The 22,609-nt window shown below is 40.5% G+C and overlaps 1 protein-coding gene across 5 annotated transcripts in view; it reads right to left on the bottom strand.

Moving 5' to 3' along the window:
• The window catches only part of Patj (PATJ crumbs cell polarity complex component), a 302,937-nt gene that overhangs the window by 213,593 nt on the left and 66,735 nt on the right, over positions 1–22,609 (bottom strand). For all 5 annotated transcript variants that reach the window (XM_060365928.1, XM_060365925.1, XM_060365929.1 and 2 more), the window contains exon 17: positions 18,708–18,839. In XM_060365928.1, the coding sequence (XP_060221911.1) occupies positions 18,708–18,839 (132 nt within the window). The remainder of the gene's footprint in view (positions 1–18,707; positions 18,840–22,609) is intronic.

Here is a 22,609-nt window from a genome sequence, read left to right as displayed (position 1 = left end):
AGAATTTTCTATTTAGTGAGGTCAATTTTAGCACTTCTCATAATATATTTCTATACTATCCCATACTATATTGATTTCCAAACAATGTAAGTATGTATGTATGTATGTATGTATGTATGCATGTGTGTGTGTATATATATATACATATATATATATATACATCTCCATACTACAGAGTTAGTTAGGTGCCCCAGTTAAATGTACCCAGAGTATTTTGTGTTGCCTTATTGTATAATTTCGATAATTTTATTATAATCATTATAACTTACTTATTAAAAACAAAATAATCTACAGAGTGAGTTCCAGGATAGCCAGTACTACACAGAAAAAAAAAACCCTGTTTGGTAAAAAGCAAAAACCAAAACCCCAAACCAAAACCAAAGAAGACAAAAAGGGCAAAGTGAGCCAAGGACTGGCATTCAACATCCTGTTCTGTGACTGCGGATGCCCTATACCTGGCTGGTTGCACTCCTGCCACTATGCCTTCCTGCCATAATGGACAGTGCCTCATGAATTGTACACCAGAATAAAACCTGCCCTTTCTTTCTTAAGTTGCTTTGTTAGATATCTGGTTACAGCAATGAGAAAAGTACCTAATATAAAAATTTTGAAAAGTCAATCAAAGCTGTTAGGAAAGCAGAAAATTATAGCCATATGTCACCAGGACAGAGAGTAGAGCACAGAATCATAATGTGCCAAAAGAATAGCCATATATGAGGCCAGTGAGATGGCTCAGCAGGTGAAACTACTTACTGACATCTCTGAAAACCAGAATTTGATGTCCAGCACCAACATGATAAAGGGAGAGAACCGAAAGAAGAGAATTCACTTCTACAAGCCATCCTATGATCTCCACATACACACCATGGCATGTGCACACACAAGGACAAACATGCATGATCAATCCATCAATCCAGAGACAAATAGACTCAGCATTTAAGAGCACATAAGTACTCTTGGAGATTATCTAGGCACAGTTTCTAACACTAAACCCAGCATCTTACGACTACATGTAACTCCAGCTCCAAGGGCTGGACACCCTCTTCTGGCTGTACCTGCAATCATATGTACGTGTACACACACATACACACACACACACACATTCTTACACACACAGTTTTGTTTTTTGAGATGGGGTTTCTTTGTGTAGCCTTGGCTGTCCTGGACTTGCTCTGTAGACCAGGCTGGCCTCAAGCTCACGGTCATCTGCCTGCCTCTGCCTCCCGAGTGCTGGGTTTTACAGGTGTGCACCACCTGTGCCCAGCTTATGCACATAGTTCCTAAAATGAAATAAAATCTTTTTTTAAAGTAGAAGGCAGGGTATGTTTACCTGTTTGCTGCTTTTCTCCCAAGGGACTACTCTAAAGTCTGCGACATACAGGGTACTATCAAAATACTGTCCTTGCTAGACAATAAATATACCCAAAGCAAGTTACTCCCATCATATATAAATAATCACAACAATCCAGATTTCTTCAGTTCTTACGGCCCAGGAGGTCTCACTGATTTGAACTTGTTTAATCCTCACACCACTAATACCATTAATACCTATTTCCTGAATGAGAAAATGAAGAAAAACTGAAAAACTGCATCAAAGCGCAGAGTTGCCAAATGGCATACTTGGAGTTTAAAGCAGTTAAGTTCTGGTGTAGGCTTTTCAACTACTAAACGTTTGAAAAGTGAACAAAGGCTGAAAGAAGCCAGACACAGCAGGAGACACAGCGAAGGTCTCCGTGCAAGGCTGCGTCCTTCACATCTCATGCTTGGTTGTTAGGGGTTTGTACTTCAAGGCTTGGACACAGCAGACAGAACAGAAAGATGGCACATCTCCAGACAGCTCAACTCAGGCACTTCCTCGCCAAATGTTAATTTCCATTTCGTTTCTCAGGGCTCCAATCATTCGGTGAGCCTAAGAACACATTTACAGCAACAGAAGTGAGCGTGTGACAGCCGTTATGTCCTAGTGGATGGAATTCCAAGTTTCTCAACTGCCTGTAAAATGCATTATATTAACTTTTGTGCCCATTCCCGGAGATCAAAGGACCACATTCCATGTAAACTAAAGCAGAGCACAGCACATCACCTGGCGCAGGGAGGAGGCTCCCCCAAAACATGGCTTTTGCCAGTGACAGACATGAACAAGATGTGCCAGAACCAAGCTTGCTCCAAAATCTAGATGAGAAACACAACAAAGCAGACCTAGAAAAACTGGCAAGGACCATGAAGCAGGGAACGTAAAGCTGCGGAAGGAAGACACTCAGGCTGAGAAGGGAGCCAGGCAGCTGAATAACACAGGAAAATAACAGGAAAGTGAGTGAGTACCTCTACATTTCATAGTACTGAAAATCAAAAACCACAGTGCAACAACTTACTCATGGTCATAATCTAAAATAGCTTCTGTGGGTTTGTTTATTTAATCTACCCTGTACCAATACTCAAACACTGACAGGTCAGAGATTCAGAAGCCACACAGCAGGATGATCAAGAGACAGACACCAGTTTCTTTCAGAAAAAAAATTTGTCCCTAAGGTTCTTTATCTTTGATAATATTTTAAGATGTGTTTACTATTTCATATATACGAGTGTTTTGCCTGAATATATGTCTGCATCCATGTGTGGCTGGTGACCGTGAAAGCCAGAAGAGGACTTCAGATCCCCTCGAACTGGAGTCACAAGTGTTTGTGACCTTGTGTAGGTGCTAGGACCTGAACCTGAAGCCTCTCCAACAGCAGCAATCTTAACTGTTGAGCAGTCTCATCTGATCGTAGTTTAAGTTGTATTTTATTTTCATCCACTCTAGTGTGAGTATGTGTGTACATGTGTGTGCATGCACATGTCTCACCATCGTCAGGAGACAGCGTGTAGCAGCCTGTTCTCTCCTCCCACCATGTGGGCCCTAAGGCCCTCAGCTGGATGGTGACTACTGCCTCTACCTTGTGACCTATCCTGGAGGCTCTATCACTAACTCTGACACTTCCCATAAACTGCGTATTTTAAGATAGGTAGTTGGTCTACTAATACATGAAGAAGAACATGGGTAGCTCATGTAACCTCACCTGTATGTCGCAGTTCTGGGCTGTGTGGAACAGTAACTTACTACCCAAAGCTCTACTCTCCAGTTAGAGCACAGGAACTTTGCACAGTGACTGCAAGACCAGACTGGAAGAACAATGCCAGCGTCCAGGCTGATGGAACTGTGTCAGTCAAGACTGAATGAGAAAGCCATTCACAAACGGAAAAAAACAATCTAGCAACCAAGGAAGCTAAGGCTGAGGCATAAATTACTAAGGAACTGGAGCTTCATTTTACACAGATCTCTTTATGTAGGTGTGAGAAAGAACACTTGAAGGATAATTTTAAAGGATATATACACACACTCAGTTCTGCACAATGAGAATGTACTATTTCATAAAGGGTCATTCCAAATAAAGCAACCAAACCAAACTAGGAGTCAAACAGTAACTTCTTAAAATGTAAAATGTCAACATTATTAACTAAACTGAGGAATACTAAGTTAAATGCTAAATTATTTAACAGATAAATAAAATTCCAAATGACTATTCCAAGGAAGTTGCCAAAACCAGGAGCATAAGAAGAAAACACTAAGTTTAAAAGACAGACAGTCAGCTATTTCCTTTTGGAGGTATACAAATGGGAGGATCTAGCACAAGGACAGGCAATGATAAGATGCCCACTGAGCTGTGCAAGCCTTAGGGAGAGGTACACTGGCATGTGGCAGTTTCTGTACACAGCTACTGTAAAGTGTAATTTCCACTAGGAACTACCTCACTCAGAACGTAGGAATTCACGATTTTAAAATGGAGAAAAGAAGATTATGAAAGAGACAAAGATGACAGCTAGCACTCTGGTATTAGGTGAGTCAAAGTCCTGAGCCCCAGCTTGGTCCACACCTGGTACAAGTATCTTCATTCCTTCTGAGCCACTTTCCTCAAATATGAAATGAGCATTTGGGTAGATCTATGAGTCATGGCCCCCAACTCTAAAATCCTATACCTAAATAAGAATATTGAGTATAATTTATACACATCACAAAACTAGCCCCCCAAAAAACAAAAAGCAAACAACAACAAAAGACAGAAAGGTTATGAGTTCAAGGCCTGCTTTGATTACATGAAGAGTTCTAGACCAGCCTGGGTTTCATATTCCTAGCAAGATACCTTCACTGGGTTGGGGGTGGGTAGAGGGGGGAACTAAGTAAGTACACTGCATTGACAATGAAAAGCTGTGTGCTGTGCCACAAAATGTGTGATTTTTCCACTTTCCCTCGTGATATTTTTTCAAGCTCACAGACAGTCTACTGATTATGCAGGCCTAACTGCCTGAGTATACTGCCACTCAAGGGAAGTCAGCAAGCCCAGTATACAAGACATGTGCCCTTGCACAAAAACGATCTCCTTAGAAACTGTTTTATTTTTTGAAATTAAAATATAATTACATCATTTTCCTTCCGGCTAGCCCTCCCATATTAACCTTACCCGTGCTCTCTCCCAAATTCATGACATTTTCCAGTTGTTCATTCTCATTTTCTCTCTCTCCCTCCCTCCCTCTCTCTCAAGTTGCCAGTAATGTACATGGATATAATGAGTAATGAACAAACATGTTCTCTGATTCTAATCTCTGACATCTCATCTCTAACTATTTTGTAGTACAGCAAAGTATTACACTAGTCAAACCATTTAACATTATTCCATCATGTTCCAAGTTTGTGTCCACAAAACACATTCAGTCTACTCAAGACTGATAAACTGGTATGTTTTCTATTTCTCTCTTCAGGTTGCGGAAGATTTCTCACTTCTATGTTAGCGTGTCTTGTAAGTATTGTCCTTGTTTGGGTCTTATTTAGGCTTCCAGGAAAAAAAAAAATCTTAAAATGCCTCTTTCTCCCTACTCGCCATTTTAAAGAGTAACTAAAAGGTACTAATTGGTGACATAACTGAGATTAAGTGATTACTGAGTGTTCAACCCTAAAGGAGAAATCTGAATCATCAACTCCAACCACCTAGGGTCAGGGAACATGTGGAAAACAGGAAAGAAAGAAGAGCAAGAGTTCTGGAAGGTACTGTGAAATTCTGTCTCCTGACACCACACAGCCACTGCACTCACGAGCTCACGGACACTGTTGTCAGCTGCACAGGACCAAGCTGCTTACATCTCCCCCTGGATGGGAGAGAAGCACACAGGGTGCTGGCTGAGGGGCTGTTGGTCACCGATAGCTGCTGGGAAAGGAGAGCTCATTTTCTCTTGGATCAGGCTCCCAGCACTTGCCCGTGCTTCAGTGGGCGGCTCCGAACCATGTGCATGGACGCCATTAACTGTATTCGGTTTGTTACTAAAGATACACAAGAAAACATTAATACAGGAGGAGGACATGTTGAGGGTGGCCTGGGAAGCAGAGTGGTGAGTGCTAACTCCCAAGATACACTGTATACATGTATGAAATTGTCAAAGGATAAGTTGTTTTCTTTTATTAAATGGGCCAGCAAGATGGCTAAGCAGGTAACACAACCAAGCCTAATGACTTGAATTCAAACTCCAGGACCCACCTGGAAGTAAAAGTTGTCCTCTGACCTAAATACACACACACGCACGCACACAGTGACATGCATATATGTATGTGCATGCACACAGAGAAAACCATGCAAACATATACCATGCATGCAAAAATAAAGGAAGGAATGAATACATAAATTTAAAAGATGTGATCTCCAATCAAAATTTTAGATAGCATTAAAAATAACTGAACAGCTCTGTTTTAAGAGAAAGAGATGTAATCAGTTACATCAACATAGCTTCTTCTGATCTGAGCAATATGCTAAGCATTTACTTTTAGGAACGAATGACAAATCCATTCTACATAAGGTAATGAGTAAATGGATATAATGAGTAATGAACAAACATGTTCTCTGACTCTAATCTCATGTGTAACTATTTTGCAGTACAGCAAAGTATTACACTAGTCAAACCATTTAACATCATTCCATCATGTTCCAAGTTTGTGTCCACAAAACACATTCAGTCTACTCAAGACTGATAAACTGGTATGTTTTCTACTTCCTGTGTCTTACTGCTTTCTGAACTAGGTTAGGCACTGGGAATAGATTTTTCTATGCATCATACAGAGCTGAACAGCAAGGCAAGCACAGTTAAAGATCAGCAGACGGAAGTGGGCAGGGAAACGTGAAAAAAACCAAATGGCTACGTTTTCCTAAAAGCACAGTTCACGGCTGTGAAGTCTAGCACCCCAAACATGCTGAGTAGGCACTCTAGCGTCATTCTCAGCCTAAATGGCCAATCTGCATGATTCCCACAGGAATTTCTTAAAGAGAATTACTTTCTCTTAGTTCCTTTCCCTTTTCCCTTGGATATTAATATGCCCTTTAATTGTTTCATCTTTTGAAACTTTTATTTCATTTGGTAATTATTCACACATTCACTGGTCAGTTACTTCTTGATCAGGACTTTCACTGGATACTTTGGGGAGGGGCCAAATAAAAATAAAACAAGACAACAGTCTTTATGTAAAAGCCCTATCACCCAGCTGCAATGCCTGGGATCCCATCAAGCAGACAGTGTACTGAAGTACAACTAAAAACACACTGTTGAAAGTGGATACACATAACAACATTGAACCATGCATTTTTAAAATGTAGAAAGTGAAGTTATAAATAAGAAATATCCTAGTATCTTCCGGGGAAAAAGCAGTTAAAAGTACTTATGATGCATTGAAACTATAGACATGTAAAACCTTATTAAAAAATCTCTCAAGAATGGCTGGAGAAACGCTTAGGCGTCGAGAGCCTGTGCTGGCTTGGAGCAGACAGTTTCCAGTTCTCACTTGGGGCCACTGACATCTGCCTGTAACTCCAGTCCCACTCAAAGGATCCAAAATTCTCTTCTGGACTTTGAGAGCAACACAAAAAAGTTCACAAATCAATAAACAGGCACATGTACATACACAGTAAAAAAAAAAAAACCTTAAAAAAAAAAACTGGTCAAAGCAAACCTCTCAAACATTAATTTGGAATTTATTCCACTTTTCTAAGTTGGTTACTTTCTATTTAAACATGAATAATAGCTGAGTAATACTAGCCAAGTTGTTTTCTCTGAGGTGGGTGTTTCTCATCTCAGACAGAGAACAGCAGAGATCTCAGAGCTGCCAAAGCATGCGCTGAGACACTACACACACTGCACTAGGACGCCGATAGTGTTATAAACACTGCTGCCCTTCCTACTGTGAAGTTAGTGAAGCACACAGACCTGGGGAAGTCTCGAAGAGATACCCATTTCTACAAATGTATTCCTTCACCTCCAAAGAGCACATGTAACCTAAGCCAACTGTGCTAGGGTTTGCTACACAATGTCTCATACCAGAGTCAGCTCACATGAAAATTTAGAGCTGGTCTTGCTTTCTAGAAAGCAGACCTGAATGTCCAACAGCACCCAAAAGAGGCTTACGACAACACAGCATCGTCAGCCTTCATTCTCCAAGGAAACAAGAGTCCTCTGTGGGCTAGGAAGTTGTCTGATAACATCACGCACAGACATGAGATTCTACAGTTTTTGTTTCCGAGCCTTGACAGGTCAATGGTATACAGCTCACAATGCACCTAATAAAAACTTTTAAACTAGCCAGGCACAGTGTGCACGCCTGTGAACCCAGCACTCAGGGAGGCAATGGTAGGTGGACCTCTGTGCGTTCAAGGCCAGCCTGGTCGAGTCCAGGACAGCCAAGGATACACAGAGAAACCCTGTCTTGAAACAAGCCTCCCAACTTCCCCAAAAAACAAAACAAAAAATCAACAACAGCAAAAACCTCTTAAACTAAACAGAAAAAAAAAAAAAAGGCCAAAAAGTCACACTGGATACCTCAAAGTCAACCACATTATTAAGCATGTTTCTTTCAGAAAATAATTAAACTAACCATAAATACCTCCTCTCTTCAGATGATCTACAAGTAGGGGGGAAAAAATAAGGGTTGTTTCTGCCTAAAAACAGCACTTTCGCCCATCCCAACCACGAACTTGAGAATTCAGCCCCCTCACTTCTAGGTCAGTCATGGGTGAACCTCCACTTCCTAGTCATGCAATTACGATGAACCACAACTTCCTAGTCATTCAGTGGATAAAAATCACCTTAATCTCTCAGCACAGGTTTCTTCTTACACAGCAGGAGGATAACGCCTCCTAGCATTGTAGAAAAGATGACAATAGTTGCAATACAGTGCTTTAAACAGAACCGGGCAGAGAAAACAGGACATAATTACTGGGTAGGATGCTTTCCAAATTAAAAAAGTAAGGTTTCTTCAAGGGTTTTTCATTCAAGGGAATAAAATGCAAAAGTTCAGAAAGATATTAGGTAGTTCATAATTACCACAAATTATGAGAACATGAAATCGGGTCCAATTAATCAATTCTAGGTCCTCAGGGTCCTTGTCCACACAGCAAGCCTCAGTTTCCTCCAGGCCTCTCTAGAGTCTAGGGAGCAATCTTGAGTCATAGCTTAATCCTATCACTGTTAAAACTATGACTCATAGTTTACTGCATCTTAGACTGTTTTGAATATTGCACTTTAACATAGCCGTATCTACTGTCTCTTCCAAATTGAAGTTAAGCTCCATGAAAACAGGACTCTGTCTACTTGTTCATTGATGGAACTCAGAACTTAAAGCAGTGCTGGGTCCAAGGTATGCTCACTAAACATGCCTCTTATTTAAGATCATCGAAGTTAACACACTGTTCCCTCTAAGTATTTTCCAAAGAAGCCAATAAGGGATAAATAATAACTTTTCTGAAGATGAAAATCCATGATAGTTTCAGGTCCACATTTAAAAATGGGAATTTATCTTCATTTCTTTTTGTCCTTGAAGACTAACAAAATTGCCCCAAGAATTGTCCTAGAATTGTGTCACAGCCGGAATGGCCATCCAAACTGTTGGGTCAGTTGCAACTCAAGCATGCATTCTTATTCATGCTAAATATTCACAGTGGTATACTGATAAAGTTAATATGTGATTAAAATAAAATATAAAGAAAGGGATGAAAGCCTTGGACATGGTGTATAAAGATCATGCGGCCAGTTCTTTGTATGTAACATTCACAAATTCGAATCCTGGTCCTGTGGGAAGCAGGAGCACTCAGTGAGAAAGCATAGCTTCTCTGGATTCCTACCTGCTTCTCAGTAACACCCACAAGCAGTCAGAGCTGCACACACCATCATGTCTTGCAAAAAGAACTTTCCAATGCCTGCATGTTGGTTATGTCAATCATTCTGCCACACCTAAGGAAGGGCGATGTTTCTGGCTACTACTCTGGTTGTTATTCGGGGCATCAGAATGGAGTAGGAACTTCTGAAACACAGCCATGTCCAGAAGTTGTAAAGACTTACAATGAGCTGCCTCTGAAGAACTGAGCTTGCTCTTTAGATCCAAAACCTTCCTTTCTATAGTAGTCATTCTGGCATTTTACTGTGTAGGAGAAAGGGAAAGACCAATACCTACTAACACACGGGAATATATAAGCAATTCACCACACATGTGATGATCAGGTACTCTACAGAAAATCTGTATTTCAGCTCTCTGGGTTCATTTAACAAACACTGCCAGGCGGTATGCCCATTTCTGGAACACTCCGCAAAGGTAATACAACCAGTAGATCCCGGTTCCTCAACCAGTAGACCAGGCTCCTCTCCTCAGCAGTTTACTAGGCCGAAGCCAATGCTGACAAGACCCTGTTTGTTAAAGGTAACGCTATCCCACGAGAAAGCAGAGCCCAGCGCACAGGCACTTGCTGCACGGTTATTCTCCTTTGTCCCCATTAGACCAGTAAGATTTCTTTCCAAACTCATATTCCAAATTCGTGAACTTCCCACAAAGTTCAGTAGGAGGCCTGACTTAAGACCTCTGAGGCCTCCTATTAACTTCATCCCCCAGCCTCACTCAGATAGGCTTTGCTCGGCGCTAGCTGGATTTCCAGGTGACGCACACAGGCTCTCTTATCTCCTATTAAGAGGCTCCTGATGCCATCCGACCTGCTGCACTGACCGCTTTGGAGGTTGATCATCTTCCTGAGCACAGTTCAAACTCACACAGGAGGAGTGAGCTTCCTCTATCCACCCACTCCACAGGCTTGAAAGGCATTGCTTAATCAGGAGAGAACTCTGTTGCAGCCACAGTCAACCTATTGCATGAACATATTTTCCAAATGAAGCGGCTTGACCTAACTTAAAGGATGCAGAACTTTCCCACAGAAGCAAAGGAAGCAAATCATCTAAGGAAGAAATCCAGTCGGCACTGGATCCTATACTACTTTAATGTTCATTAAATAAACATGGATAGACATCAGGAATGAGCAAAAGTAAGCTTTGTCAGTTCCCCCACATCCTTTAAGCAGTCACCTTCAAATGCAGTTGTGTGCTTTGGTCAATAGCAAGCTACATGACATGTGTGCCAAGTTGCCAGGTGCCAACAGTTTCCTTACAGCTTGCCTAAGCATCACACTGAAACTATATAACTTATCATATACCAATAACCTCTGCATTTTATACTCTAAAAAATAAGCGTTTTTGCACCTGACTTATTTATGCTACTGCTATGTGTTAAAATTATGTCAACACTTATCAGATCTGTAAGATCGGTCCTGTACACATCACCTGGAATAAACATTAAAACATTAGGCTTCTATGAACTACTAAACTATCAACTGACAGCAGAATTCAGTCAAATTGTCAAATTCTTGACAAAAGCAAAGTCCCAACATGCTATGCCATTTTAGAGCTCAATTCTTGATAAAGATTCAGATTGGTGGACTAATTAGGAATAGACTGATAGGCACTGATATCAGAGTGAATATTAATACTCTACTCTCTTTGCTACAAAAGGCAATAAATTACTGCCATAATTAAAGTTGAAACAAAATTGATAGTTATATATTGCTTTCACTTAGTCTTTCCACATCATGGAAGACCATTAATTTCATGAGTTACCACCTGCTTATATTTTCCAGGAGAGCCATCTGAATAAAGAAATGACTCCACATAAGATATCAATTGTAATTCATCTAAACACATGTGCCGCAAAATGGTGCTCTTGCAATTTGGTAAAAAAATGCATCAAAACTGAAATTGCATGTGATCCTTTGATTAGCATATTCTCTTCTGGAAATGTGTCACTAGCTTAATTGCCACAGTTTTACAAAAGAATATAGCAATAATCCTCTACAGTCTCATTTAGTCATTTAGCCTACACCACTTGGGTACAGGAGGTTAGTTGAATAAATTATTGTCTATCAACAATAATGTATTGCGCAGTCATTAAAAAGAACTAGGTAACTCTATAAATACTAAAGTGAAGGAAGATGCAATCGGTTACAAAAAGCAAAGTACTTAAGGTTTGTATGATATATCTCACTTATATGTCAAAATGAAAAATTTATGTAACAGGAAAACTATTATTTATATAATCCTGTGTTTATAAAACACATCTTGGAGGAAAGACATGAAATACAATGGATCTTCCTAGAAGAGCCTTGAGTGATGTCACAAAAGGCCTGGGTGTACTTTTGAATTTTTATGCCATGTGCATATATTAACATCTTTAAAAACACTGTAACGTTGTTCAAAATCCAAGATAATTTTAAGTTATAAATAAAAGTCATATAACCCTTCCTTTAAGTTTTAAAAGTCTTTACAATGAGAATTTGTAGGCTGGGAATGTAGTACAATGAGAAGGAGCTGGCCTGGCACACTTAAAGCTCTGAGTCTTTCTCCCTTGGACTGTAAAATAAACATTAGAGTGGATTCTCTGAGTTAGAGCTGAAACTGTGCATGAATTCCTCACAGAGCCAAAGGTAAATAATTCCAAGGTCAGCAGTAACTTATGCTCACTCTGTTCTGTTTTCACAACGCATGTCATGAAAACCGCTTCCTCAGAGAAAGAACTATTGGCACTTGCTGTTTAAGGGCATCATCTGCCTATGGTCTTCTCAGGCTTGAGCAGGACCAACAGTATTCACATGTGACTCGGCTGTAGAACAGCAGTACCTTCCAGACAGACTTACAGCAGGATAGACAGGCCTCACATGTGAGTCAGCTCTCACTGAGAAAAGCCCAGTCTTTCAAAAATACCTGCTTTGACAAAGACTGAGTCATTCAGGAGGGGGAAAAAATGAAGAATAGGATGTAGGTGGGGGAGAATTATTGGTTAATAAATTTTCCCTTCTAAATCACTGAAATTTAAAAGTACCAAGGATGGCAACGTCATGGCTAATGTCAAACATTTTCAGTGAATTATAATCATGAGGGGTTATTCAAAGTTCAGCATAAATCAAAACACCAGAAAATATCCACTCGCTCCACTTAATTTATAGGGTCAGCTGAAGGTAAAATCCATATAGTTCAATCTTTGCAAGCTTTTGGTAGAAATCACAAGTTGCAGACTCTCAGGCTACCAAATGGCTTGATTAAGAACATTAACCCATAAGAACAAGCTTTCAGACTAGCAGTCACTTCTTCTGAAGCAGCGAGCACTAGTTCCTATGGTACATATGGGCACACTTTATTAACTAATGCTTAACATTTGCTGAATTTTCATATGGCACTAAAAGGAGAATGCTATCTGGCAGCTTACTCTTTGAAAATTTTTTTTTCCAATTACAAAAACAAAGAGACTCACTGTAATCAATTTACTATAGGGATGTCCTATTTTTTAAAATGTACACAATAGCCTTCATAAAGAAATAACATCCCATTATAATTAAAAGCAAGGGGATGTCAGCCCAGTTGCGTGAGTTCAAATTTCACTTCTGTGCCCGTTGCATGATCTTGGACTTAACACTTAACTTACTTGTCCCTCAGTATCCTTTCCTGTTAAATGGGGATTGCTTGGTTCTTGTGAGAAATCTATAAGCTAATATACGTAAAACAGGGCCTACCACATAATTAATAATAATTGGTATCTACTACTATTATATATGAATTAGTGCTGATTGTTAATGAGTGTTAATAATATTCCATGGAAATAATATTCAAAGGCATGGTGACATCACATATAAAAAGGGAGAGAAACAGCTGGGCGCAGTGGCGCACACCTGTGATCCCAGCACTCAGGGAGCCAGAGGCAGGTGTATCTCTGTGAATTCAAATCCATCCTGGTCTACAAAGAGAGTCCAGGACAGCCAAGGCTACACAGAGAAACCCTGTCTCAAAAAAAGCAGGGAAGGGGTTGGGAGAGAAACGAAGCTAAGACAAATGCAGTGCAATATGGAGCTCTCACTTTTAGACTCATACAGATTATGAAGACTTGCAGCCAGAGCCAGAAGACGGCTCAGGGGCAAAAGTGCCTGTGGTACAGGTGTAGTGGAAGTTTTGGGTTCTTTGTAAACTCAGGTATGTTATGTAAATATGCTCTTGTTTTAATCTCAAGTGTGGAATTTTAGCTGGGTTCTAGCTTGTCCAGAGCTGTTGACTGTCACATGTGGGGCGTGATCTGTGCTGGCTGCTAACAGTCTCCGGCATGCAGCATGCACAGGGTCGTGGTCTAGGACTCTGGAGAATATAAACATGAGAGCCCAGAGAGAAGTGGTGGTGTGTGGTGTGTAGCAGTTTGGAGAGCCCAGAGATTCGGGATGGCGGTTTAGAGCAGACAGAGAACGCTTCTGGGTGCAGCGGCTTGAAGGAGACCAGTGGCTGCATTTGCTGTTGACTGAGATTGGTATAGTGCCCCCAAAGAACCCTTGACCCTAAACAGCCAGGAGAAGAAATGGGGTCCTCTCTCCCCACTAATCTTCTCTCCTATGTAGGGATGGGAGGTTGGAAGGGAATTAGAGGCCTAACCACCCCAAATAAAATAAGAGTTTTTAAAAAGAACACTATATACAGGCCTGACCTAAGGTCCATCCCAGGATGGAGCAGATAGGAAAGGACAGACCCTACTCTAGAAAGTAGCACCGTCACACCTGGGAACATGCTCCCATGTGGTGGTGTGCACACACGCACACTAATGGTGATGATGGTGGTGATGATGGTGATGGTGGTGATGATGGTGGTGATGATGGTGGTGATGGTGGTGATGATGATGGTGATGATGGTGGTGATGATGGTGATGATGGTGGTGATGATGGTGGTGATGATGGTGGTGATGATGGTGGTGATGGTGATGATGATGGTGGTGATGATGGTGGTGATGATGGTGGTGATGATGGTGGTGATGATGATGGTGATAAATGTTAGCTTATGGCCAACCCTCTCACGAGCTCGGCAGCTCTGAGTGAGAGCCAATCGTTAAGCTGCAGTGCACCGTCCCTACACTCAACTTCACAAAACATGGAGGTACATGTGCTGAGCACACAGTACAGGGTTTTAGCCGACCTCTATGACCTGTGCTTTATCCTGAAATCTAACCTGTGTTCCATTTACTGGTTTCTCTTTTAACGCGTCATAAGGCTGCCCTCTAGAACTCTGTGTCAGACTCCTTCATTTCAGAGCAGGCACCTTGCTTTGGGAGGCGCTGTGATGTGCTGAGACGGCCACCCACCCCATCACTCCATGGGTCAGTTAAGGATCCTTTATCTGGTCACTCTCCTAAAGCTCCACTAAATCTATGCAAAAATTAACTTCTGAGCACTGATTCCCAGGGCAAGGCACATATGGTTCTCAGGAGTTGGCTGCATGATATAATATGATTTCATGGTTACATTTCAACTCCGTTAAACAAAGGTATCTATTATTAATTTTCCATTCTAACTGTATAGCTAAAACATACGTGGTTTAGACACACTGCAATGTAGTCCTAGATCAAAGGACAGTCTCAACAACCCTTGTGCTGACTTTCTAAACTGAATGAGAGTTAACAGTGCTAACATAAGATCTTCTTTCCCTTGCACACACATTCATTTGATCCACAGGATCTTTTGCATTTGACATTACTACCCCTGTCCTCGAGAGGTTACACCAAGGAGACAGATTATTCAATTCTCAGTTCGCGGGGCAGAGGAAAAACCATTCATGAGGAAAACAGTTAACGACCTACTGCTGACAAGTCCGAGCGTCCTAGCCATGCAGACACCACTGCTGCTCCCGGGAGTCGCAGCCTGTCTCCAGCCTTCCCACTGTCCTACTTAGTGGAGATCTGCTACACTAGGAGGGCAGGAATATGCCTTGTCCTATCCAGCCACCTAATAAATTTATACAAAACACAGAAAATAAGGAAATCGCCAGAAATGTGGCCTTTCACGGCATCTGACACACCTCTGAGTTTTGCAAAAACAATTTTTCAAAACTAGCTTTTAGAAACTGTTACCTGAATACAAGGGTCATACAATGAATTAATGAACTTAGCACAAATCAAATTTTAACTTGCATTTCCCTGTCATCTGGTAGGAAACAGTTTTTCATATCCCTGACAAGTCATACAGATGTACTGTACACAGCTCTGAGAGCACTTAACATCTGACCAAGAAAAATACCCCCCATAAAAGTGAGTGCTTATCTTCCAAAGATGGGTTACATATCGAATTAAAGTAACAGTTAGGAAATTAAGAACTTTTCTATCAGTTTTCAATACAAAAAAAAACACCAAAGAATTCTCTAGTACTATTTTTTTTTTTCAGAATCACATCATACAACCTGGACAGAAATCAATGTTTTTATGACGATATTCAAAAAAGTAAAAAACAGGATCCAGAATGCAAACTGCTGAGAACACGCTGAGAAAACAACCGACATCAGAACAATGTTTTTAAAAATAAAAAGCTCAAGCTGAGCATAGTGGCACACACCTGTAATCCAGCACTGGAGGAGGCAGATGCAGGCGGATCTCTATGAGCCAATACTATACACAGAAACCCAACACTACACACAGAAACCCTACCTCGAAAACAAAACAAAACAAGAGCAAAAACGCTAAAAAATAAGCAAACAAATAACTAGATAAATAAATGTAGAAAGCTCAGATTTGTTAGAGATTTCCTGCCAACTAGGAATAAAACTGACAGTTTAACAAGTTTTTCTTTCTTTCAGAACTCTACTAAAGTTCAAAATTTTTAAAAATTTATTAAAGCTCAAACTCTATTAAAGTTTAAATTCTATTAAAGAGGGGTTGGAGTGATGGCTCAGGGGTTAAGAGCACTGGCTGCTTTTCCAAGGGTCCTGAGTTCAATTCCCAGCAACTACATGGTGGCTCACAACCATCTATAATGAGATCAGATGCTGTCTCCTGGTATGTAGATGTACGTGCAGACAGAACATTGTATACATAATAAATAAATAAATCTTAAAAAGATTTGATTAAAGAATTTTCTGCCTTAAGATATGCAACACTAAAAACATGAAGTCTTGACTGAGAGTGTAGCTCAGGGTTAGTTAGTAAGTATGAAATCCCATATCAGTGAAAATAGAGAAATTGTAAACTATTTAAAGCCTGCAGTTGGTTTAAGAAGTTAATAATGAGATATATTTATCAATTAACTTTGAAAATACATAGAAATCTTTAAAATAAGGGTAAAGATTATACTAAACATCAAGATTATACTTTAAAAGTGTTTGCAAATTAAACCTCATCATCAAAATGGTCAGCAACTTCTCAGTGACATTGTTCGTTTAGTTCCAGTAAGTTTTGGCTGACCTATTCTACAGTCTTTTATTAGCTACGTATTAGATGCTGGGTGAGACTTCTACATTACAAGAGTTCTTACCAGAATCTTACAATTGATACTTCCTGCTGACACTACTTCCGAAAATGCTCATTTCAAATCAACAACTTATAATTTAATAATACTCTAAAAGAAAATTCTAAGAGCAGAGGCCTATCTGGCACAGAAATATGCCAGCAAAAATAAAATAATCTATTTCTGTAATTTTAAATCAGTAGTTTAAATCTTACATAACGTTAAAAAGTATTTTTCTTGTATGCTCTTCTCTGTCACATTATTGTATTAAACAATGATTTCAGAGACTAGAGAGATGCCTCAGCAGTTAAGAGCACTTGTTCTTGCAAGAGCCCAAGTTTCCTTCCTAGCCCCCAAAGCACCTCACAACTGTCTATAACTCCATTTCCATGTGCCCTCTTCTGACCTTTGTAGATACCAGGAACATAAGCTGTGCACACAGATCATGCAGGCAAAACATTTGTAACCATAAGACATATGTAAAAAAAAAAAAAGACTCAGGGTAGCAAGCTCAATGGGTAAAATACTACCTGCCACATCTGACTGCCTGAGCTTTATCTCCAGGAGCTATGAACTGGAAAAGAGAGACCTGACTCCCACAAGTTGCCCTCTGACCTCCATGTGGATGCTATCACATGCACATACACCCCTACCCACACCCATACATTCACTACATGAATGAATAAGTGAATGAATGAATGAATGAATGAATGTAATTTTTGAGTGTGGGTTTATGTAATTTTGCATTCTATATGGTTTGACAGAGTTCATCTTTCTTTATTAACATTGTGTTTAGGTCATACTAGTCTTGATGTGTGCATCTTAGCAGTAAAGGGATTTGTTATCAGCAGCTTTAATTCTCCCCAGTATTCAGTGTAATGTTATTAAAAAAGCATGAGGCTGGTCAACTGATATTCTCTGCAAGAGTAATTAGGAGGGTATGGAGGGAGAGGGAGCAGGACATGAAGAGAGAGAGAGAAAAGGGAAGGGGCACAGAGAAAGAGAGAGAGAGAGAGAGAGAGAGAGAGAGAGAAAGTAAGAGTGTAAAAGTAAGAGAGAGACCATGTGTTGGGGTTGGCCCTTTAAGGGTCAAGGTAACCACGTCTTCCAGGTGTGGCCACCTGGCCAGTGACACATGATGACATCATAAGTTGCTGGGTAACCCAGGAGCAGGTTGTGTTCCAAAATCCTAACATTCAGAGGTCCAACAGTGGGCTTGCAGCTGCTATAAAATGCAGGTGTCCACTGTGCGCTCCAGTGCTCCTAACCCCCATCAGTAACCTTATTCTAGCTAGAATTGGAGTCATAACAAATACTTAACTACAAAGGTGTTATGCATCCATCAGCACATAGTTTCACTAAGAATATTTCTATTGAAGTTTGTTGAAATTGACAGGTAAACAAAACCATAAAAGCCTTCACATGACAAGAAGGACAGAAACGTGAGAGTGGGGATGTTGCTAGTGTGCACAGGGTTCTTTCTTTTTGGTTCTGATTGAGGAGACAGGGTATCATTACATAAATCACATCAACACTGAAGTCTAAACTGGCCTTGAACTTACATTCCTCCAACCTCAGCTTCCCATTGTTTCTTTTTGGAACTTACTGTGAAATGGTAACAATTGCAAATACACTTATATAAATACACTAAAAGCAACCTAGGTTAAGACTCTAAATATGTATATTCATGGTACATGAAATAAATTTCAACAAAGCTGGGGCGAACCCATTTTTCAAAGTTCACCAAGTTTTAGAGACTAGAAGCATGACTTTATCATTGTCACAGGTTGCTCCACCACATCACTAAGAGCTACTAATCTTAAAGAAAGCAAATGAAAGTATAGCACTCCTTCTTTGGGAGTCAGTTTTCCTGGAGTTTGGTGAGTTCTTCAAACAACTACTAGTTCATATAACTCCAGCATAAACCAACTTTCAGAATGAAAGAGCAAGCCATACCATAAGAAAAGACAAGACAAAACAAACAAACAAACAAACAAAAAAAAACCACCTCTCGGCAGATTCCTATACCTGGTAATCCAAAATGCTGAATCCCAAGCCTTTAGAGTCTTTCCACAGCTCCACAGTCTTGACTTCAGAAGACCACAGGGCTAATTCTCCATCATCATCATCTTCAATGCTGACATCTACACTGCGGTCAACCTGATGGAACAAAAAAAGTAAATGCTGTAGCCTCCGTTCTTTGTGTTCTAAAATGCTTTTCAAACTGGGAACTTTTGGCATGCGTAGTCAGCTTTTTGATTTTTTTAAAGAAGGAGGCATGCACTGTGTACTCACAATCAAGGATCAAAGCTTCACAGAACATTCAGGCATTCAGAACTGCAGCTCTTTCACACATTTTGTTCAAACAGTTTCATTGCAAGTGTTAACACTGACCTCTTATACTTCAATGAGCTCTGTCATCCCATTAGAAGCATAAAAGGAAAAATAGGTAATTTAAGTAAAAATGTAAACTTCATGCAAAGCAGAGGCACATAGATGTTTTAAAAGCAATACTATAATCATAATTTTAGTCAGAGACAGAAAAGGAGGACAGTGGGGACACAGAGAAACCACTCCTGCTGTCTCCCCAAAGGTTTCAATAAAGTTTTACTAGAAAAGCACAGGAAGAAGGAAGGAGAAAGAGGAGAAGGCAATGGCTGGGGCAGTAGAGGTGTGGCCGCAGCAGCAGCAGCTACCACCAGATTCCTGGAGCACTGTGATTCTCCAAGCAGGAAGAGGTGTTAGATCTGGTGGTAGAGGAGGTGACTCAGCACACACGCCCAGCATGCAGGCTCTTAGTTCATTCCCACGGCTAACATCCCTGTCTTCTAGACTCTCCTGTCCTTTCAGAAACCCGGTGAAGTTAAATGAGACAGATCTACCATGGAACATTTATAGCACTGTAATGTTTGGCTTTAATAATGTCTCCAAAAATACTTTGTCCTCCCACAGACTAAACAACAATTTAGTTTTTTGAAACAGAGTCTTACTCTGTAGTTCAGGCTAGCACAGAACTCACTATATGGCCTCAAATTCGCAGCACTCCTGTCTCAGTCTCCTGAGTGTTGGGATTTATAGGCATGAGCCACATATGGCTAAATAACACTTTTCAAAGCAGATTTCTTAACATCTTGGATAATCTCAGCAACTGAAATGAAAATATATAATTCCTACAAACAGAACTGAGTACCTGGCATAAAGACCCACTTAATAGCGTCAACAGGAGAGCTCTATAATGGGGAAGAGTAACAAAGCCACTTTCAAAATTAGAATTGGCTCAGACCTCAAACCGTTGTTGCATATAGAATACCTAATCCACATTGGACTGACCCTAAACACAGGAACAATTTCCTGGTTCTTGACTGACCAAACCTAAGGTAAAGGAATATTATCCCCTGCTAATGCCCACATGTTTCAGTTTGATGTAAGGAATTTTTTATTATTATTTCTAAAAAATGACTACCCTATGTCCGGATGCATGGCGATGGCATTCATGTGGAGCTCAAGGACAGAGTCAGTTCTCTCTTTCTACCTTTCACAGGTTCTGGGACTAAAGCCTGCTGAGCCATCTTACCCACCTGGGAAGGTATACTTTTGAAAAGAAAATACTTCACTCTTCCAATAAAATGTTCCACAGACTAATATGATTAGCATAATGCTGGTTCACTCACTGACCAGTGAGGACTGGAACTGTTGCTCTGCCATCTAAGCAGACAGTTTAACAACGGAAGACAGGGCTGGAGAGCTGCGTCAGCAGTCGGGCACTTGCTGCTCTTCCAGAGGACCCTCGTCAGGTTCCCAGAACCGACACTGGGCAGCTCACACCTGCCTGTAACTCTAGCATCAGTGGGTAGAACACCCTCTTTTGACCTTGGAAGGTATACACTTGGCATATGCTCACAAAGGCACACATATGTACATACAAATAAAAATAATTTTTAAAGAAGGAGAACTGAAAATTAGCCAAAAGTTTAAGAGATGACATATAACCACGGAGCACAAACAGAGAAATTTCATGACATCATAGGTGCACAGCCTGCACCAACCTGGACTACATCACTGATACATCCATTCTGCACAACTCCTGACTCTACAGAACAGAACGCAATCAGCTACCAGGCAGCAATGTTGATATCCGGCATGCCTCGGGCTTTGTTCGCTATTGTGCAGTATGATGTATGGGAGCACAGAATCAGCAAGCTGGGCTGATGATTTACACCTAACAGAATTAAACTAAAGGAATATTTATCAAGCTTCCCAGGGAGCCACCACATACATTTCAGTTTGCTAAGAACAGTCAAAGTTACATAGTATGACTTGAGTCCTCTCCTTGAAAAATGTGTTGTTTTATTTTGGGACAGGCCTTACTCTGCAGAGTTCCTGGATGGCCTAGAACTTGATATATAAACTAAACTGGCCTTGAACTCAGAGTTCTGCCTGCCTCTGACTCTCAAGTGCTGAGATTAAAGGCATATGAAACCTCATTTCTTTTTTCTGCTTTTACATTAAAACAAGTATCAGAAGCCAGGTGATGGTGGCTCACACCTTTAATCACAGTTCTTGGAAGGCAGAGGCAGACAGATCTCTGAGTTTAAAGTCAGCCTAGTCTACAGAGTAAGTGCCAGGATAGCCAGTGCTATACAGAGAAACCCTGTCTTAGGGAAAAACAAACAAAAACAAAACAGTAACAATAACAAAACCAGTTATCAGCTACACCTACAATATCAGCACTGGCAAGACAGAGGCAGGACTGTGAGTTCAATTCAAAGCCAGACTTGTGCTAAAATCCAGGCTTATGCTAACCTGGGCTACATAGTAACCTTGTCTGAAGGGGTTAAAAAAAAAAAGCTGTCAATCAAGGATCTTAAGTTCTTCTCAGATGTGTAGTACAGAATAAAGACGACATGGGATCACATGAAATTTTAAGAAATGGCCTATTCTCCAAAAGAGCTGACAACCTTCTTAGAAAAGCAAGATTTGGCCATGCTATAGGATCAATAGCATAATATTAGACTGTAAGGCAGTTATAGACTTTCTGGTAAATTAGGAAATCAGAAACAAAGACGATGAATTGGAGGCGTCAGGAACATCACCACTGACATTCACGGAGCTCTCCACCTGTAGGCATAATGCTAAAAGCTTGGCACATGCTACTTTATTTCCTTCTCACATGAGCTCCTGAAGTCTCCAAGTTCGGTAAGCAGTACCATTTGTCTTAGTTGCTTCTTTAACACTTTGATAGGACACCATGACCAATGCAACTTATAAAAGAGTGAGTCTGAGGCTTACAGTTTCAGAAGATGAATCTATGACCATTATGGCAGGGAACAGCTGGCATGGCACTGGGCATTAGCTAAGAGCTTACATCTTGGATCCAATAAGCACAAGATGGAGGGAAAAAGAAAGGGAGGGAGGGAGAATGAGAGAGAGGGAGGGAGGGAGAGAAGGATGTGAAATTCACAAAGAACCAATAAAAGTTTTTTAAAAGACGACGAAATGCCAAAGGGCACGTGATGACAGCTCATGCCCTCACAGCTCCATCCACGATTACAGTACTCTTAGAACAAGACATCCAACAGCAAAGGCAGCTCCATATTTTGACCTTCTGCATTTATGTTAGCTTCTAAACTCACTCTGAAACTTATCAGATTTCTTCATAAATTTAAGGTCCTCAGAAAAGAAAGACTAAGATACATAATACTCACCTACAATACACTTTTGTGAGGTTGAAATAGTTGAAATAGAAGTCAAAAGCCATGAATCCAGACAATTTAAAAAAAAAATTGCTGTTCTTTAAAAAGTTTTCTAAAATCAGATTGATACACATCAGTGTCACGGATAGTTTCACAGAGTTCTAGAAAGTATAAACCCAGAACTTGAAACAGTCTACATTGCTGCTTAGCTAACTAAACAGGAGTGGGGTGGAACAG

The sequence above is a fragment of the Meriones unguiculatus genome, chromosome 12 (assembly GCF_030254825.1).
Source record: "Meriones unguiculatus strain TT.TT164.6M chromosome 12, Bangor_MerUng_6.1, whole genome shotgun sequence".
NCBI lineage: Eukaryota > Metazoa > Chordata > Mammalia > Rodentia > Muridae > Meriones > Meriones unguiculatus.
Note: the sequence above shows the minus strand (reverse complement) of the source record. Positions and strands in the feature narration are given on the sequence as shown.